The following is an 18,192-nucleotide window of genomic DNA, read 5'->3' as shown; positions in this document are numbered from 1 at the left end:
CAGGCAATGTCCATCACAAAGTTTCTAATGAAAAATTGAGAGGGTTTAACATATAATGGGTGTTTAGCAGATGTGGCACATTCTTCATATGCTTATATTCACAATAATATTCACTTTTTAGCTCCTTACATATACAAAATCTCTAAAACTCTCCCATTCTTCATTAGCAGCCTCATTCCCACCATTCAGTCTCATCAGCATTTTTTCATAAGTAGCCATTTCCTTCATTTGAGCTTTCCACATTTCCATTGTAGGAGTTCGGGGTTCCTTCCAGCACGTCAGGATCAGACGCCTGCTCTACACTCTTTGAACCACATAAAACATGCTTTAAAAAGAAACACAAGCGAAGCACTGAATGTTTATGTTAATTATCATTTTTCCTCTTCTTGTGAGAAAGTGTCCAAAAACCCAAAGAATGTGACCACAAAAGGAACAAAATCAAACAGTAATTAGCAAAAGCAGTTTAACCTGACAAATTACTGCAGGAAAACCTCAAAATGCACCAATAAGAAAGGCTTGTGTACATTAGAGGATATAAGAGATCTTGTTTTAACACTGTTTTACTGTTTGGATCCAAAAATTCTAATAATGCAGCTGGTTAAGTCATCTTAGACCTTTTCAAGTACGCCGTATGAAACTGAGAATTTTTCCGCATTACATTTAAATGAAGTAATCTGACAACAAGAAAATCGAGTCTACTTAAAAAATAAAGATGAAAAAGGCCTACATATTTCTCCTGATGAGACGCACCGACCACCACGCATCGATCCACAAAAAAACAAGTTTAAAATGTGTTATCAAGAATTGATATGCATTTTTTCAAGAAGTCAGGTCATTTTCGAGCATCAGGATTTTCAACATGCATAGCAGCTCGTGAGCGATGAAGGACCCAAACTGCTGTAATTAGAAATAAATACAGAAATATAAAAATGGCTCAAGAAACAAATTCTTATGTAAACAAGTTAAAAGAAATATACTATTTTTGCCATGAGAAAAAAAAACTGAAAAAATGTGATTAAAAATGTATATTTGTTTTCACTGTTGTGAGAATCCCAGTTATACCTTTAAACCACGCCCCCTCATTTGCATAATTAGGCAGAAATATATATAGAGAAATATAAATAAACATTCTTGGAAAAAACAGAAGAAGAAAATGTAAGATTGTGTGTGTGTGTGTGTGTGTGTGTGTGTGTGTGTGTGTGTGTGTGTGTGTGTGTGTGTGTTCATCTGAAAAGGAAAACAGAAAAGCAACATAATTTATGTTATTTTATGTCATTTTAATTTGAAAATTGACCGGATTCTCTCGTATTTTCCGTTCCCGACTTCCTGTGTGGTGCGATCTGCTCTGTCCAGCTTTACAACTGGCGGTGCACGGCGCGCGGCGCCGAGAAAATAGAGAGGAGCGGAGCGGCCGCGGTCCACGGCGCAAGCCGCTATGTGCGCGGCGCTGTCCCGTGCCTCCTGTATGAACCGTCAGATAGGTTAACAGGGGCGCCGATCAGACAGTCGGTGCTCGGCGCTTCCGCGTCCACGCGCGGTGCGTCCTGTGTGAACCAGTCGTTTGTCGCCCCCTGTTGGCGGGCCTGCCCAACCATGTGAAAGACTCCCTATCTGTCAATGATAAAGAATCCTTTAATAAATTCCTGGATCCAGACAGTGATCCGAATCTTCACCAAAATTGAATGGACTCTAAGTTAGCCCAAGACCCACCTTCCCACAAAGTTTCATTGCAATCCGTCCACTACTTTTTCCGGAATCTTGCTGACAGACCAATCAACAAACGGGCGTGATTCCATGACCTCCTGGCGGAGGTAAAAAACAAATGGAACTGAAATGGGAATATCATCACAAATTTACATTGAAACTGTTGAAAACGACAAAAGAAATATACAGTTTTAGTCATATTTTACAGTTTTTCTCATTAAAAAAAAATATTAATCTTTGTATAATGTTTTGGCATAAAAATATGTTTATTGAGCCATTTTTATCTTTCTGTATTTATCTTTAATTGTAGTTTCAGTCCTCCATGGTGAACTCTCATTCTGTCCAGTATTGATGAATAACGTGATAAGAATACTACATTCATAACGGTCATGGGGCCCTGATGGTTGATCGGGTCAGGGGTCAGGGGTCAGAGCTGCTCACTGGCGTGTACCCGTCACCAGAGGGCTCCACTGAGCTGCCAGCAGCCATCAGGAGAGCATGCTGGGAGAGGACGGAGCAGGGCGGGAGGAGCAGAGGAGTGGATTCTGGGGACTTCTCCTCCGGCTCCTCGCGGCTGCTGGGCGGGTTCGAATCCCGGCGGGGCAGAACCGGGCCGCAGCTCAGCTTCTCCACCGCCTTGTAACCCGAGCAAACCAGGATGGAGCCCTTGCTGAAGACGCTGCTGCTTCCCAGCAGCGTCCGGAAGTCGACCTTGATGGCGCTGCCGCCGTCGGCCTCCTCGTCGTGGCCGCCGATGCTGTCGGCCTCCATGCTCTCCTGACTCACCTCCTCGCCGCTGCACACCCCCGAGTCCAGGCTCTGCAGCCGGAGGCGCTCCACCTGCAGCTTCTCGCCGTCCGGCGCCGACTCGGCGCCGCTGTTTTCTTTACAGAACAGCTTGAGGATGTCCACGTCCTTCTCCTCCTCCGCCCTGGGCTCCTCGCCGCTCCGGTCCGCCGCTCCGCTCCCGACAGGCCCGTACGGCGAGTCGGCGGCGCACGCCTCCAGGCTCCCGGCGGACAGCGGGAAAACGGGCGGAGGGCCGCCGCACAGGTCGGAGTAGCTGGGGTTAGAAAAACTGGAGCCGGTGGAGTCGAAGCCGCCCTTCTCTGTGGACGCCTTGGTCTGGGGCTTCCAGGGGACGACGGCGTCCACGGCGGAGGCGACCTCCACCGAGACGACCTCCACCGGCTTCAGGACGGAGTGGAAGGAGTCGCTGGTGAAGTACGGCTGCAGCCAGCTCTGAGGGGGAAACGGGGACAGGAAGGGGGGATGAGTGTCAGCAAGCAGGTCGCTTCGCCAACGAATCAGAGCGCTGCCGGGCTCCTTCCTCCACCGGAGAAACTGAAAATAACAGATCTTTTCACAACTGTCAAAGTCTGGGTGCAGAAACCCACAATGCTCCTGTTCCTCTCAAATCGAAGGACTAATTTAATGTTTTCAGTTCAGCGTCTGACGGGGAACAAACACTTCCTGGGAGATAAATTTAAGCACGAAAAAGGAGGAAACGATGGAACTGTGAAAGTGATTCTGAGTTCAGCCGACATCTGCCTCAGAGGTGAAATCTGGCCGAACTAACGGCGAAAACAGAAGAGTGAACGGAGGGTTAGGGTCGAAACTCTAACAGCAACTCTCCATTGCACAGATTTTTAAAAAAATAAGAATAAAGAAACAATAATGCATATAACAATAATTAAAATGAGAAATATTTTTAAGCTAGGAATTCTGAACAAAAATGCTAAAGTAATTCTAATTCCAATTCAGAATTCCAGAGTGGAGCGGTGCGCTCACCTGGAGCGTGTCGTCCTGCAGCAGGGACATGGGGGGGGTCAGGACCGGCGGGCCCCGGATCCTCTTCACCACGTAAACCCTGAAACATCACAACCACTCTGATATTCCTGGAAATACATTTCTTTTTTTTCTTTTTTTTTTTAAAGAAACCAGAAAGCTCTGTAACAGAACCGACCGGTTCCTCTGGCCTCACCAGGTGGGTCTTTTCAGCATGATGACAGCGCCGATCAGCAGCAGGACGGCCGCCGCCGCTACGACAACGCTCATCTGCCAAACGCTCCCAGCAGCCTCTGAGAAACACGCCGGACGGCACCGTTCGTTTATAGGCTCACATGTGGACCGACCAGTGAAGGAAAACTGGGTCGGGTGAAAGCTGCTTCATATTTCTACCTGGCGGCTGTTTGGATCTCCCGACCGGCGACACCCAGGACGCCGCCGGGCTCCAGTCGGACCAGGGCCCGGAGCCTTCGCCCACCATCATGCGGACGCGAGCCTCGTAGCTCTGGCCTCGGTCCAGCCACTCTTCCTCCAGTTCCACCTTGAAACGCCCCGACCTCAGATTCTCCTGTTTCAGCACCGTGGCCTCCTGACGGAGTAGAAAACGTTTGGGTTCAGCTCTCGGTCCAGCTCCGCGGGTCGTCCTACGCTCACACTCTGACAGGAATCTACGAAGCACACATACACTCCACGCTTGGTCTCCACGCTTCCACTGAAGCTCGTACTTCCAACTCCCTATGAGCGAATGATGCATGGACCAGGAAACGGTGGTGGCGTTGACGGCGGGCTTCCCAGGATTCACTTTTACTGCAGGATCACACAAACACGGTTTGAGGCCAAATGAGCGGCGGAGCGGCGGAGCTGGCAGCGGTTTGTGAAGTTACTCACTGTGGCAATACGGCCTGTAGGAAATGGACACGATGTGTTTCTCATGGCCACAGCTTACTTTCAGGGATACATTATCAGTCAAATAGAACTGAAACAAGAACAGAAGGCTCATCAGTGCAGGAAAGCTTTCAACTTTTCTTCAGGTCATTGTAATTTGCCACCAGCTTCATGGAAAAAGCTGTTTTGAACTCAAATCCCTTCATTTTAGCCTTTTATTCAGAAGGTCCCACTCATTTTGCTTTTCCTTTATCATTTGAGACTTTGACCTGACTGGGGACATTTCAACACAATAAAACACACATACGGTACACAGATGACCCTCACTGCTGTGTTTTCGGTGCTCACTTACGATGTATTCTGTTTTGAAGTCCACGGAGCACGCCATCAACGCTGGCCTGGAGCTGTCAACAGGCTCCAGCTCGCAGGAGCCACTGAATCCAGTTTGACAGGGACAGAAGTGGACATGATGATATTTGCATTAAACACTGGAGACACTTTCTGTTTTGTTTTGGTTTTTTTCTTCTTGTGCAGTCCTTACCTGTAAGAATCCGGATAATTATCTTCAGCAAACAGTGTGCACACTGTGCCTGAGCGATCGGACGCGCTGTTCCACTCGCAGGTCATGGTGTGGTTGAAGTCATTGAAGCAGGTGAGATCTGAGAGAAAGAGCGAAGAAGAAGCCACATGAGAGGAATCATCCGCCCGCAGGCCTCCACCTCAGGGTGAATCAGACACTCACTTGGGTCCGGACTGCTGGGACACTTGTGACATTTCACCCTGCAGGCTTGAAGGAAGAGCAGCAGCAGCAGGACGGGGGTTTTCTGGTTCCTCTCCATCTCGGTTGGGTTCAAGCGGCGCGGTGGCGGTCGGGTGGATTCTTCTCGCTCAGTGCTTCCTTCTTCTCTTCATCCTGCGCAGGTGGAAGCAGGCGGATGCTGACAGGTCTGAGCGTCGCTTCTGCTCGGCCAGGTGCAAGAAGCCAAAGCACCAGAAATACCAGCGGCTGAGGGAGGCTGACCGCGGCAGATATAGAGGCGCTCCGTTTAGAGCAGGTGTGTCAAACCCAGGGACCCGTGCAGCGCCGCCAAGTCCGCAGCGGCAGCTTCACAAACGTGCATGAATTCATCTTTTTCTCATGTTGAACAATGACTCTAAATCCAGTGAAACAAATCCTCTATTTGCAGAAGTTTTACTAACAACAACGCATCACTTCTGCAAGAGAAGCGCTTATTTTGACAGATCTGCAAGAAGATAAAATACCACAACTTTCCAAAACTCAATCAGTCTGGAACCTGCGCTGATTGAGCAGCAGCAGCAGCAGCAGCATGCATCGAAAAAAACCACATCTGGTGGTTTATCTGGTGCCTCACGACAGCATAGAAGCATCAAATTAGAACATGACCCTGTTGCATGCTGGCCCGTTTTGGTCTGGTGACCAGCAGTTCACAAAAATCTGAGAAGTGGGAGTCTCACCTGAGGCCGAAGCTGCACAGATTCAGCTTCAGACCAGATCTTTCTCCGCGAGCCGTGTGGTTTGTTGCTCGCGCTGCGATAACCTGCAGAGAGATGCGAGAGTTCAGAGGCGTCTGAAGGTCATTCTTCGGAAAGCAAACCACAAACCAATCAGAACCTCACATTTCTGATCCTCCGCCTGCAGACAGGCCCTCACCGGCGTGTTTTTGTGGAAATAAGAAGTTTCCGTCTCAGAGCAGTTTCCCATTATTTTTTCTGATACATTTGAACATTTTTCCATCCAAGCGTCTGATTGCGTACAGGGTCATTGTTTTCATGCGTCACATTAATCTTGTGTTAAAACACGACTTCTCCTCAGATTAAGTGACTTCCTTCATCTGAACCTGATTTTTCACCTTAATTTCAGCCGTCACGGTGCAGGGCTCCCTGTCTCCAGCACCATGGACCCTCTCAACCCACTCTGGGTCCATGAAACGCTCCTCTTCCTCCAACCAGACCCTCCAGGCGCTGTTTAGTTCACGGCTCAAAGATCTGGTTTTGAGTTTGCATGTTACCTGGATTTTTTTGCTTCCTCCTCAAATCCAAGTGTGTTCCCCAAATAATTTGTGACTCTCAATCACCTGTGTGTGAGGGCACACGAAGGACATGTTCATCTCTTTTACTCTTCATCACAACTTTAAGTTTAATTTTGAAGGGGGCAAAGTGAGACACACCCCTCTTTAATGTGCTTTAAGGAAATACAGGAAGTCCTGCTGACATCCAGCCCTTATCAGCGCCTTTCGCTGTGAACCTGAATCCACATCAGCTAAAATAGTAAGTTCTGAGAATGTAAGAAGTCATATTTCTGTACAAATAGAGTAAAATTCAAACGTCCCAAATCTGCGGAAGACGGACGAGAACTTGTTCTTTTTTCAAATGGACTGAGGTCTCCAGCAGCAGATGAGAGGAGACGGAGGAGTTTGGCCCGTTGGCCCTCCAGACTCCGTCCTCCTGACTCTGACACCCCAGGCTCGACCTCTCCCATGACTGACCCCCTCTCTCGGTCCATGCAGTGATCAGTGGAAGATTCCACTCAGACCGACTCTGTCCCAACCGAAGAAAAACAAACTGAAAAAACAAAGAGTGTGTGTGAGAGTGCGTGTGTGTGGTGAAGCCCCCCTGACACTCGAACCGCAAAACACCTACTGATCCAAAAAAACAACTTTCACTTCACAAACTACCCGAGCAGAGCGATTTCAAACTTACTCATTTCTTATCTGTGTAACCAGCGTGCCGTTAGGAAACTGTTTACTGGATTAAAGAGAATTAATGATCTTTAAAGGTTAAAAAATATTTAAAAGTTCCGACAAATGAAGCGCCTGAAACGTCGGATTGAATTCACTGAGCGTGTGAAACACAGTGCCTGCATGTTGACTGTATTCAATACATTACAACACATCCCCAAAATACTGACATGTTCCCATGATAAAATATGCAATTAAAAACAAATGCACACATCGCAAAGAAACCTGAAGTTACTGCATGAATGTGTTTACAACAGAATACAATAACTGCTGCTTAAAAATGTGAATACTGATGCTTTATGCACAGTATTATTACATATGATATTTTCCATTTCATTACATTATGTTATAAGTTCACTCTTTTCCAATCGTCGTGAGACGTTTTAATTTGTTCTTTTCAAAAACAGGAAGGCATAAAGTTTCGGACATTGTTGAAATAATGCTGATTTCTTTTGCTCCTTTGTCTGAAATCCAACGCTGACGCCTCGATGCCTCAGACGTCTCTGAAATCTCCAGATCTGTGAGGAGTTCATCAAACTCGTCATTCTTCCATCCATCCTCTCAAACTCACGCACTGTCTGATAGATCAACAACGCCTTGTTTTGCTTCTTTCTTCTTTATTTCTTTTCACCTCTGTGCACAGAGGAAATGTCACATGTTTTCTCTGGTCAAATGTTTTTGAGGTTTTCATAAAGGTCGGGCTGTTTCGCTTTTTTTTTTTTTGTCAAACCTCATTGTTCCACCCTGACAAAGAGCACTTCCTGTCAAACAAGGTGTGAAGAGCGTCATCAAACCGAAGGATTTTAAGGTGAACAAACATGGGAAACGAGCAGAAAGAGTCATTTTAAAGATGAGGAAAGAAAAGCTGAGCTGAATCAATCCGTCTTGCAGATGATTCGTTGGTTTTTACTGCAGTTTAACAACACGGCACAGCAGAACTGTTCAGTGTTATTGACCATTTCTCGCAAAGATGCGGACGCTACCTGATTAAAGCGACTTCCCCAAAAGTTTCTGTTACTTTGCTGCAAACAAAGCGTATCCAGGTAGTGACTTCCTGCAGGCAGCGTTGTTGCCGCAGTGCTGCTGAGCCTGAGCTGAGGATCAACCCGAGTCAGAGTGAGGAAGATCTTTGATCTGGATGTTGGAGCTTGTTGAAACAAATGCATTAATCAGGTGATGAACAGCAACAGCTCCGGAGGTAAACAGTAAACTGGGCTGCCCGCCTGTGCAGTCGCCAACAAAAGTGAAAACTGTGTTGAAATCGTCGATGGTCAGACGGAGACACTTTCACTGCCTGCTTTCACTGAGCGCCGGCAAACATTACGCCACGGATTTGTGTGTTTTTCAGTCATACCATGAACTCTGTGTGTGTGTGTGTGTGTGTGTGTGTGTGTGTGTGTGTGTGTGTGCATGAGTTGAGTGTGAGTTACAAATTTTGAATATCCTAATGCATTTGACCGGCAGTAGATCAGCATGAGAAGCGTTTTAAAGCCTCAGGATCAGAAACGCAGCAGATAATACAGTAAACAGAAGAGAGACTGAAGCTAATCAATAACTAAAAAAAACAAACCGTGAAACTGAGAGAAAATCTAAAGAGCTGAACTGAGAGAAAACCCACAGTGACTGGCAACAAACAGGCGCATTTCCTCAATTTAACAAAGTGAAGAGTTCCTCCAGAGGGCCGCTGCGCTGCATAAAGCAGATATTGTGCCACTGTCAGGCTGCTCACACCCTTCTCAGTATTGCTCTCGTTTTAATTGTAATTTCCTCGACATGAGCTTCCTCTTTCCACTTAATGATGATCATCGCCGTTACAATAACTTTATCTACTCGAATCATCACTGAGTCATTTCACAGCGGTGAGTTGACTCTAGAAACTTCCACCGAGATCAGTTATCTCCAGACTCTCCGTCTCCGCTTTCGAGAATTGCTTTAAAAAAGGACATTTATTTTTATGTTATCTAACGTGGAAGCACAGGCTGGTTGTTACACGGCGCTGAGAGCTGCTGGAGGCTTCAGGTCATTTCAACATGGACAGACGGGGATCAAACTGTGTGCTGTTGTGCTTGAGACCATATTTTCATGATCTTGGCATCGGCGCCTTAAAGTCTTGGTCCTGTCTCAGTCCGGGGATGCTCGGATCTTGGTCCTCACTCAGTATCAGGCCCACAAGTCTAGAGATAATTTGATCTTAGTATCTCCAAATGCTCTGGTGTTCCTCTGGTCTTGGGATACTCTTGGTCTTGGTCTGGACTACAACACTAAACCCAGTAGATAACCATCCTGGAGGAGGTTTTTGTCCTTTATCAAGATGAAAGATCTTGGTCGTCTCACTTTCTCAGATGTGATCTCAGCGTTGTGCCTCCCCGAAACCTCCTACCCAGAGCTGTTTCTGTTTGGTTTGTATCCGGCTGCTGCTGACATTTGGACTTCCCCCGATATGGGCCGACAGCGAGAAGGACGAGCCTCTTCTCTCTGTTTCCTTTCTGTGTTTCAGGCAGACGCTAGCACGAAGAATAAAAAAATAACCGCACACACGCACGCGCATGTAGGCACCTACATGCGCGCACACACACAGAAACTCAAACCACTTCCTAAACCCACATCTCTTCCCAGAAAAGCAACAGTTTCCATTCAGAACAGGCAGAAGAAGCTGCCACGCAGGAGAGAATCGGAGACTCACAACATGATGCCACCAACCATCAAGTCTGATCATTCTAAATTGAACATAACTTGAGAAATACGTTTTATAAAAAGAGCCTAACATCATGACCGACTGGTGCGATCATGAAGGGAATCGTCTGTGTTTGAGAATAAAACAACATCAGCCGTTAAATTATCAGCAGATCATATTTTAGTGCAGTTAAAGTGAACTTTTTTAGCCATCAAATTAGTGTACAGAAGTCATTCTGGGGGAAAAAAAACCTTCAGTATTGCTTGAAAACTCACAGTATAGTTTGAGGCTTTCAGCTCCGAGCTGCAGTGCTGTTGACTGACGGGTAGTTTGAGGGTTATGCCAATGGCTGAGGGCTGTTTTCTGGAACACACAGCCGCAGTAAATGAGGCCACATCATTTCATTCACTGACAAAAACAGTTTACAACAGTACTGTTTCACCATATGGTGAATTTTACTTTAAAATAATTAAAGCAAGCTGGAAGAGATGAAGCCTTTCTGAGTGACTGGAACATGAAAGAGCATAAAGAACGTTTTTCTTTGTGTTTATCTGATTGATATTCAAGAAATCTTGACTCTATCTTTACTCAAAACAGACTGAATCGCCTCTCTGATGGTCACTGATCGTGATCTTCTCAGAAAACTGGGCTTTACCAGCCTCATCAGCGCTAAGAGAAGGAAGAGCTGTAAAGGTGAAGTGTGTTCACTGAGCTGCTGCTGCATTGAGACCACTGCGAGCTGATGCTGCTGATGTGTTGCTGTTTGCTGCTAAGTTGATGTTTAGTCATCCGCTTGATTCTCAAGAGTGTGTTTAGCTTTGGGAAAAGAGGCTGGACTGTGCTGCTGCTGCAGACGTGTCTTGCTCTGGCTAAAATGTGGTTGAATACCTCAGCTATCCAGAAGAGGATCCAGAAGACTGATTTGACATCAACGGCTTTATTTGGATGGCTTCAGTTGATTTAGTTGCAAAGCTTGACTTTTTGTATTTTACAGGATGCAGGTGGGTCGATGGAGGGAGGATTCAGCATGAAGCCAGTATGCAGCATGTGGGAGGAAGGTTCATAGGCAGGAAACAGCAGCAGCGTGAGCTAAAAGTGGACTCGTCTCAATCATTGGAGGCATTCTGCATTCAGATCGCTGAGGATCCCGTCTCTCACTGAACATCCAGACTCTGTAGTTTCCCTCATTCTTCGGTTCCTGGCTTCAGCTTGTTGTGCAGCATGCTGGCCTGTTGACACACTTGAAAGCGCAGGCTTGGTGCTTTATGTGTTTCCCCACTCCTCCACTCTGCTTCATGAGTGTTTCTCATGTCTGTCTCCTTCCCACACGCACCACAACCTACTTCGTCACTCTTTCACCCACGCATCCCCCTTTTTTTTTTTTTTAACTCATCTGTCTCTTAACCTATCTCCTCTCCTTCCATTTTGAAACAAAGGTTTTACCTTCATGAGGAACTGGTAACAAATATACATTCCTGTCATCTGCATACAGCTTTGCACCTTGAGAGTTTGACCCCTGCGGGTGTTGGGTGGGTGACCTTTTAGGCATCAGAACTGACCTGAATCTTCATGGCAGAGAATCAGGGAGATGTTTTCTTGCTAATGTTGATTTGGGAGCATCACACATTTGCTGGAGTTGATCATGAAGCAGAGGTGGGAGATTGGAGCCTGATCAAGTCATCTCCATGTTTTTGCCCTCACTATGTACCACAGACAAGCTGAGGAGCAGGGTTGGTTAGATTCATCTGGTGCTATACATGGTCAGAGCAAAAACATGGCATGGAGATGACTTGATCAGGTTCCAATCTCCTACCTCTGTCATGAAGTGACAGAGAAGATCATAAGTACCGAGGAATCGCTCAGTTCTTGCTTAGAATGACGTCAGTTTTTGACCCTGAAATGTGAGTTTCAGCAGCAGTCACGACGCATCAAGATGAAACAACAAGCTCACGACGCAGTCATCAAGCTGCTGGAGCTTTTCCCTGCTCACATTCAGTATCAAGGCCACCACATAAAGCATATGGATGGATATGAAGCTATGAGCGCACGGAGGCGTTGTGAGCACCGATGCTCTGCTGTGGATCTGAAAACACAGAGCCACGACCAAAGAAATGAAAAGTCACGGAACAAGCTGAGACAACAAAGGGAACGAAGCATAGTTTGAAGAATGTTATGTGATGCGATGTTCCTTTGGGTTCCAACCACTTCATCCCCAATTCTGATTAAAGGATTCACTCTTCTTGTCTACACGAGAAATGCAATCAGGGTCTAAATCAACCGACATTCTCTCCATCGGAGTTGTCAAAGCGGAGACAGGAGATACAGTGATGGAGATTTTCTAATCATGACATTATCATCGCCATCAACAGACTGTCTTGAGCTCAGCCTCGTCATTCTGCTGGCGTCTGACCGACCGTCTGGTCTAACCACGGAGAATCCTACCTCTGCAGTAGCTTCCGGTGGACGGCTCTCTCCGGCTGTCCCCACTTTAACTCCCTGACCCGTCAGTCGGCGTCGAGCCTCTGGAGTCGCCCAGGCTGCTCTGAGACCCGTCGGCGTGTAAAATCTGCCTCGGGACCTGAAGTGACGTGCACAGGAAAACTTTGAGTAAAGTGAAAAAGCTGTTTTGGTTGCTGTGGTTTCCTTTCACGGTAGTGCCTCAGTGGTAACACTATCTATGTTTCAAGAAGATGTGAAATCGTGAGGTGAAAACCCCAAAGCTAGCCTACTTTCCATTCCCTCTGCACCATTCCTCATGCTTTGCTCAGTTTCAATTACTTGTAAACGTCAAAAGTGGCTATTTCATCCTCCACACTGAATCTTACACACTCCTAAAATGCAAACACTGATTGAAAAATCAAATTTTAAGACTTAATGTCTTTTTAAAGCTTTATCTGCCCATTAATACATGATGCATCATTAGTTTTAGAAATAGATTTTACAAAATGTTGAAAAGTGTTCAGTTATTGTTATAGTGGAGTTCATTTCACTTCACTTCATTTTGTTAATTTGTCCCTTGAAGGGCAATTTGATTTGCAGCAAACAACCAAGGAACAGGTTTAAAAAACACATAAGAAGCCATATAAATGTACAAAGTGTGAGCAGCAACTTGTCAAAAGCGCAAAATGTGCAAAGTGCACAGCTCCAGTGCAAAACCGAGCACAGAACCCAGAGAGGATGAGTTTGATCTGTGCAGATGGACGGAGCAGCGGAGGTTTAGTCAGACTGCTGGATTTCACCACAGCTGCTTTAGATGCTGAACGACTCTTCAGACTGAGTTCTGATTGTTGTTGGCGAGGTTTCCATGCCAAAATATGGCAGACAAAGAAAGGACAGAACCCACCTGAAGACGGTGGACGAGCTGACTTTATGATAACACTGGCGATGGATGAAGAAATATAGCTGAAATGAGCAATCTTGCAGAGATTATGTCCCGTGCTGAAGCCCCCTTGCCGTGGCCCCCGCTAAAGTGCGGCTAAATCGGTTGGATCTAAATAACTTCTGGAGGACTCCGAGCTGCACCATGTTTGTCTGAGTGAGTATATGAGCATGCACACACCTAGAAATAAGGTCCAGGTGTCAAAAAACCAGAGTTGCCCTTTAACTGATTTAAAATTGCAATTTTACTTTGTTCTATCTGTGTTTATTTACAGGACGTAACTGTACTTTCAACAATCCTCAGTCAGCAGCTTTTCAGAATCATCTATGGATTTCTTCGTTCATCTTTCAGTCTAAAATCATCCTTTGTTTTCTCCAGTCCTGTAATGCTGCTGCTCTCAGTAACCTCAGTAAGCTCAAATCTCAAAGCACTGCAGTTCATCATGAGCGCTGTTAGCATTTCTTTTGAAGTTCTTTCATTTTCCTTCGAGTCAGATCAGGAGACTGACTCCTCTCACTTCAGAGTCAACGAGCAAGAACTGAAGTGGTCGAAGCGTTGATCTGGCTTTGTGGTGAAGACGATGAACATCTCACATGATGAACGCTCCACCGCGTTTATGGAGCTGACTCCGTGCTGCTCACGCCGGGGTTTAGACACACAACACACACACTGGCACACATGTCAGCATAGCAGACTGTTCCTACTGGAGCGACCAGGAGTGTGAAACACGTTTTACTCCAGAAGCCTCATGCAGTCACAGAAATCTCTGTATTTTTCAAAAAACAAACATTTCCTTCAGAAAATGACTAAAATCTCAACATAAAGCCAGTTTCAATAAAACCTTCTGATGCAAAATGCAATGAAATGACTGTTTTCATGCTGATGTCTCACCTCAGGTGTTTTTACATGAGACATTCTTCAGAAGTTTCATAAAAAATTGATGTTTTCATCAACTTTTTCTTTTTTTTTTTTTTTTTTTACAATTTTCTGAGTCGTTTGATGGACCAGATTGGAGCCTCTTTGCAGGCAGGTTTTGGCCCACGGGCCTTATGTTTGACACCCCTGCTTTAAACACATCCTTTTGAATTTCAAGCTACTTTGAAGCGGCTGAATGTCAAATCTCTCCGTCTGACAGAAAAACAGACATGAAAATGAAACTGAATTTGTGGTTTCTGAAGGATTTTCCCACATCGAGCGTGAATGAACTTTAACTCTAAACTCAGACACATTTATCACGGCTTTGACACTCTCTCAGTGTTGTGTTTTTCATCAGGAAGGCGTCTTTTCTTCACTTTAAGCCGTCTGTCCTGGTTGTAAAGTGATCTGAAGCTGTGCTGCCCTCATGTGGAAACTGCCTTTAACACTCCTGTCACCTCTATCAGGAACCCCAGCATCACCTCATGTCGAATTCATCTTGAATCAGATGTTTTCATCAGCAAAGCGGAGGGAAAACAGCTAGAAACAGTGCTGTAAGTTGTCAGTGATGTGTAATAAAAGACTGGAGACCCTGCCTGGTTACTGTCCCCCGGCGGAGCGGCTGCACCTGCTGTTCACGGCCTGATAAGACACAGAACGGGTTAATCAGACGGACACACTCACCGGGTCCTCCCCCGGCCGGGACGCAGGAGATGGAGGGTTCAGGCGACTGGCCTCGCTGGTCCTCCTCCGTGAAGAAGAACTCGACTCAACAAGGAAGGACTTCAGCAAGGCTTCACATGAGTAAAGAGGAAGGCCTTCTGGTTTTACTTCCTCCTGGCCGTGAGCCAATCCTGTGATCAGTGAGGGTCACTCTGAACCCAGATCAGCATCACATGTCTTTCATCACTCTGCTTTACTGGATCACACATTTATCACTGTAGAACAAAGTGGATCAACCAGCAGATGCTTTGTCATTGTTTCCCAATTGAGAAAATTCTTTGAAATGACGCAAATTTAAAGGGAAATGCCCGGCTGTAAATTTTAGTTCCCGTGGAAGTTTCTCTCTGTCACTTCAGATGAAGGATGAATAGTCAACTTGATTTTTTTAAAGATAACAATGGAGGCTGACTGGGAAGTAATGAGCTCAGAAACTTCCACAAATGGACGAATCATGACAGCATGTTTCTGTTCTTGGTGGGATTTCCTGACGTATTTCTGGAAACCAGAACTCTTGATCTGCTTGTAGAGCAGAAGGCGTCAAACATGAGGTCTGTGGGGCAAAACCGGGCCGCGGGAGGCTCCAATCCGGTCTTATTTTTTGATTATTTTGTTAATAGACGGGTTGTTTTCCTCCTTTCTTTTGGCGCCGCTGCCGTGTTGTTTCTGGATCAGGGTGAAGGTGACAGCTCCGTCTGTATGGAGATGAGTTCACATGACTGAATTTACTCAGGTTGAGTGATTAGTAATTATTTGCTGATAGATTAGATTTGTTTTTGGTTTAAATAAGAAAAAAGTAGAGATAAGACAGAATGTTCATGTTTAAAAACTGTGATTAAAGAAAAAGATTTAAAAGTCATCTCATGAGTGTTTAACATGAGAAAGTAAAATAAAGTGGTGGAACGAGAACCTGATTGATCATTAAACTGAGATCAGGTGTTTTATGTGTTGATTGATCAGGTGTTGATGATTGAGTGAAAAACTCGTCCCTGTGATTTGCGTGCACAGAAGAGGGGAACTCCTTCCTCGCTCGTTTAGTAGCGCTCAAGTAAGATTGAAGTTTCTTTTACCTGGTGGAGTCTGTGCTGGAGCTGTGGCAGTGCCAGAAGCCAGTCTTTTCTTACTTTCTGGAAGATCCTGCTCAGTTGTTGCTCACTAAGCATCTGGCGGAGTGATGGCGGACAAAACGAAACCTAAGCAGCCGGAGCGCGCATCACGTCATTCCTTTCAAATTCTCCCCAAAAAAACTCTGGTGCCGGACCGGCACTGTGACTTTCAAGTGACAATTTAGCGCTGTTAGAGGTACTGGTAATGAATATGTCAGGGCACATTGTACACATCATTAAAAATGTGTAACATATTTATGGTGGAAAATAATGTGGCGAGATGAATCAGATTAAACGCCACCTTGGGGATTGCACCCAAGGAAATAAACTGAAATTAATGATTTGTGAGGACACTCAGGTTCGTGGCTTAAGAAGCAGGAGACGTGGGTTCTGGCTAACAGAAATCTCTTTAATAAATATCAAAAACACACTCACTCTCTTTAAAAGAAGGGGAAGAGGGGGGAGCCCGAACAGGAGCTGAGGCTTACCGGTGGGACACAGGTAGTAGGGGAAATGAAGGCCTCGGAAGGATCACCCCAGACACACGTGGACACTTTCACTCGCTGAAAATAAAGGTGAACACACTCAAACCAAACGGGGTGCACAGCACATCACACGGGAGGGAGACACCATCACCCAGGAACACCGATGCCACCACCGTTGCTCTCAGCTTCTGGAAGGGAGGGAAGAAAGACAAGGGGAGTTAAAAAGGGCTTTTCGTTCCCTCTCATTCATGCATTCTACTCCAGACTCAGCGGCAGCGCTGCACCAGTCAGCATGAGCTACTTTTATACACAGCTCCCCCTGCCGGGATTGGTTAATTATTACAAGTCAGGAGAGGGCCTCCTCCTGCAACAATAAGGATTTTTAAAGTTGTAAAACTCTTTTATGCACCTTTAAAGAAACCTGAAAAACAAAAGCTTTGTTCAGCGCTCTCAGTTGTATGGAAGCCCATTTCCGCCACTTGAAAAAAAAAAAACACCACACGGTAAGTCATAATTATGAGATAGTAAGTCGAAATTATGAGATAGTAAGTCATAATTATGAGATACTAAGTCGAAATTATGAGATAGCAAGTCATAATTATGAGATACTAAGTCGAAATTATGAGATAGCAAGTCATAATTATGAGATACTAAGTCGAAATTATGAGATAGCAAGTCATAATTATGAGATACTAAGTCGAAATTATGAGATAGTAATTATGAGATACTAAGTCGAAATTATGAGATAACATCTGCGCATGCGCCCCATCACAACCGCTTCCTGTATGAAGATTGTATGAAGATTGAGTATTGAGTATCTGAATCTGAGTACTGAGGTCTGAGTACTATTGAGATCTGAGTACTAAACGTGAAAAATCTAAGCTACTGAGGGGCTGCTCCCGGAAACATCGAGTGGACGCGTCATTCGTGGTTTTTCAAAAGAAGCCAAAGAACATTTATGTTCAGAACGTATTTATTTTACACATAATTATATTATCCATACCTTGTGTGTAAAACCAGAAACAGACAGCTCAAAGTGAGGCCACGAAACAGCGGTCAAAAAGTGTGTGGCTCTCTCGGTAAGCTGTGTACCTGACAGGTAATAATCAGCACGCCTTTAAAAGTCATGCGTGACTCATGGTCTGGATGCGCCACCTACTGTGGAGACCAGGTACAACACGCTCTAATAAAGATGTGTCGTATTGGGTTGTGAACGACGGACAGCAATCTGTTGACAGTGACAACAGGTTTCCAGATGCAGTTGAAGTTGCAACCTCAGTCATATTATGGTTTTATCCTTTCCAACTCAGAGCTGCTTCTTGCTTAAAATCCATTCCAGGGTGTGTTTGCTACTATAATACCACGTGAATCAGCAAGCACATCAAGTATTTCATTTATTTCAGCCATAAATCTCAATGTACAGACAGTCTACTTCTGTGTTCATTTAACAGCTCCCTGGCAGCTCACAGCGCCAAAGATCTTGTGTGGGAGGCGGCTGCACTGGAGCGCATGTGCAGATCCTATCTCATAATTATGACTTACTATCTCATAATTTCGACTTAGTATCTCATAATTATGACTTACTATCTCATAATTTCGACTTAGTATCTCATAATTATGACTTACTATCTCATAATTTCGACTTAGTATCTCATAATTATGACTTACTATCTCATAATTTCGACTTACTATATCATAATTTCGACTTAGTATCTCATACTTTCGACTTACTATCTCATAATTATGACTTACCGTGTGGTGTTTTTTTTTTCAAGTG

General features: G+C 45.2%; 1 protein-coding gene across 1 annotated transcript; it reads right to left on the bottom strand.

Moving 5' to 3' along the window:
• Positions 1 to 1,306: 1,306 nt before the first annotated feature.
• On the bottom strand, positions 1,307 to 14,866 carry LOC115390660 (uncharacterized). The gene is made up of 12 exons (XM_030094594.1): positions 14,789 to 14,866; positions 12,253 to 12,388; positions 5,854 to 5,936; positions 5,120 to 5,290; positions 4,919 to 5,036; positions 4,730 to 4,811; positions 4,381 to 4,468; positions 4,178 to 4,299; positions 3,886 to 4,081; positions 3,689 to 3,785; positions 3,496 to 3,574; positions 1,307 to 2,946 (listed from the first exon to the last, which is right to left on the bottom strand). Exons 4-12 carry the CDS (start codon positions 5,214 to 5,216, stop codon positions 2,125 to 2,127), a joined length of 1,701 nt encoding a protein of 566 aa, XP_029950454.1. The 5' UTR covers positions 5,217 to 5,290; positions 5,854 to 5,936; positions 12,253 to 12,388; positions 14,789 to 14,866; the 3' UTR covers positions 1,307 to 2,124.
• Positions 14,867 to 18,192: the final 3,326 nt, after the last annotated feature.

Source organism: Salarias fasciatus, chromosome 6 (genome assembly GCF_902148845.1).
Source record: "Salarias fasciatus chromosome 6, fSalaFa1.1, whole genome shotgun sequence".
Taxonomy (NCBI): domain Eukaryota; kingdom Metazoa; phylum Chordata; class Actinopteri; order Blenniiformes; family Blenniidae; genus Salarias; species Salarias fasciatus.
This window is presented reverse-complemented; position numbering and strand designations above follow the sequence as displayed.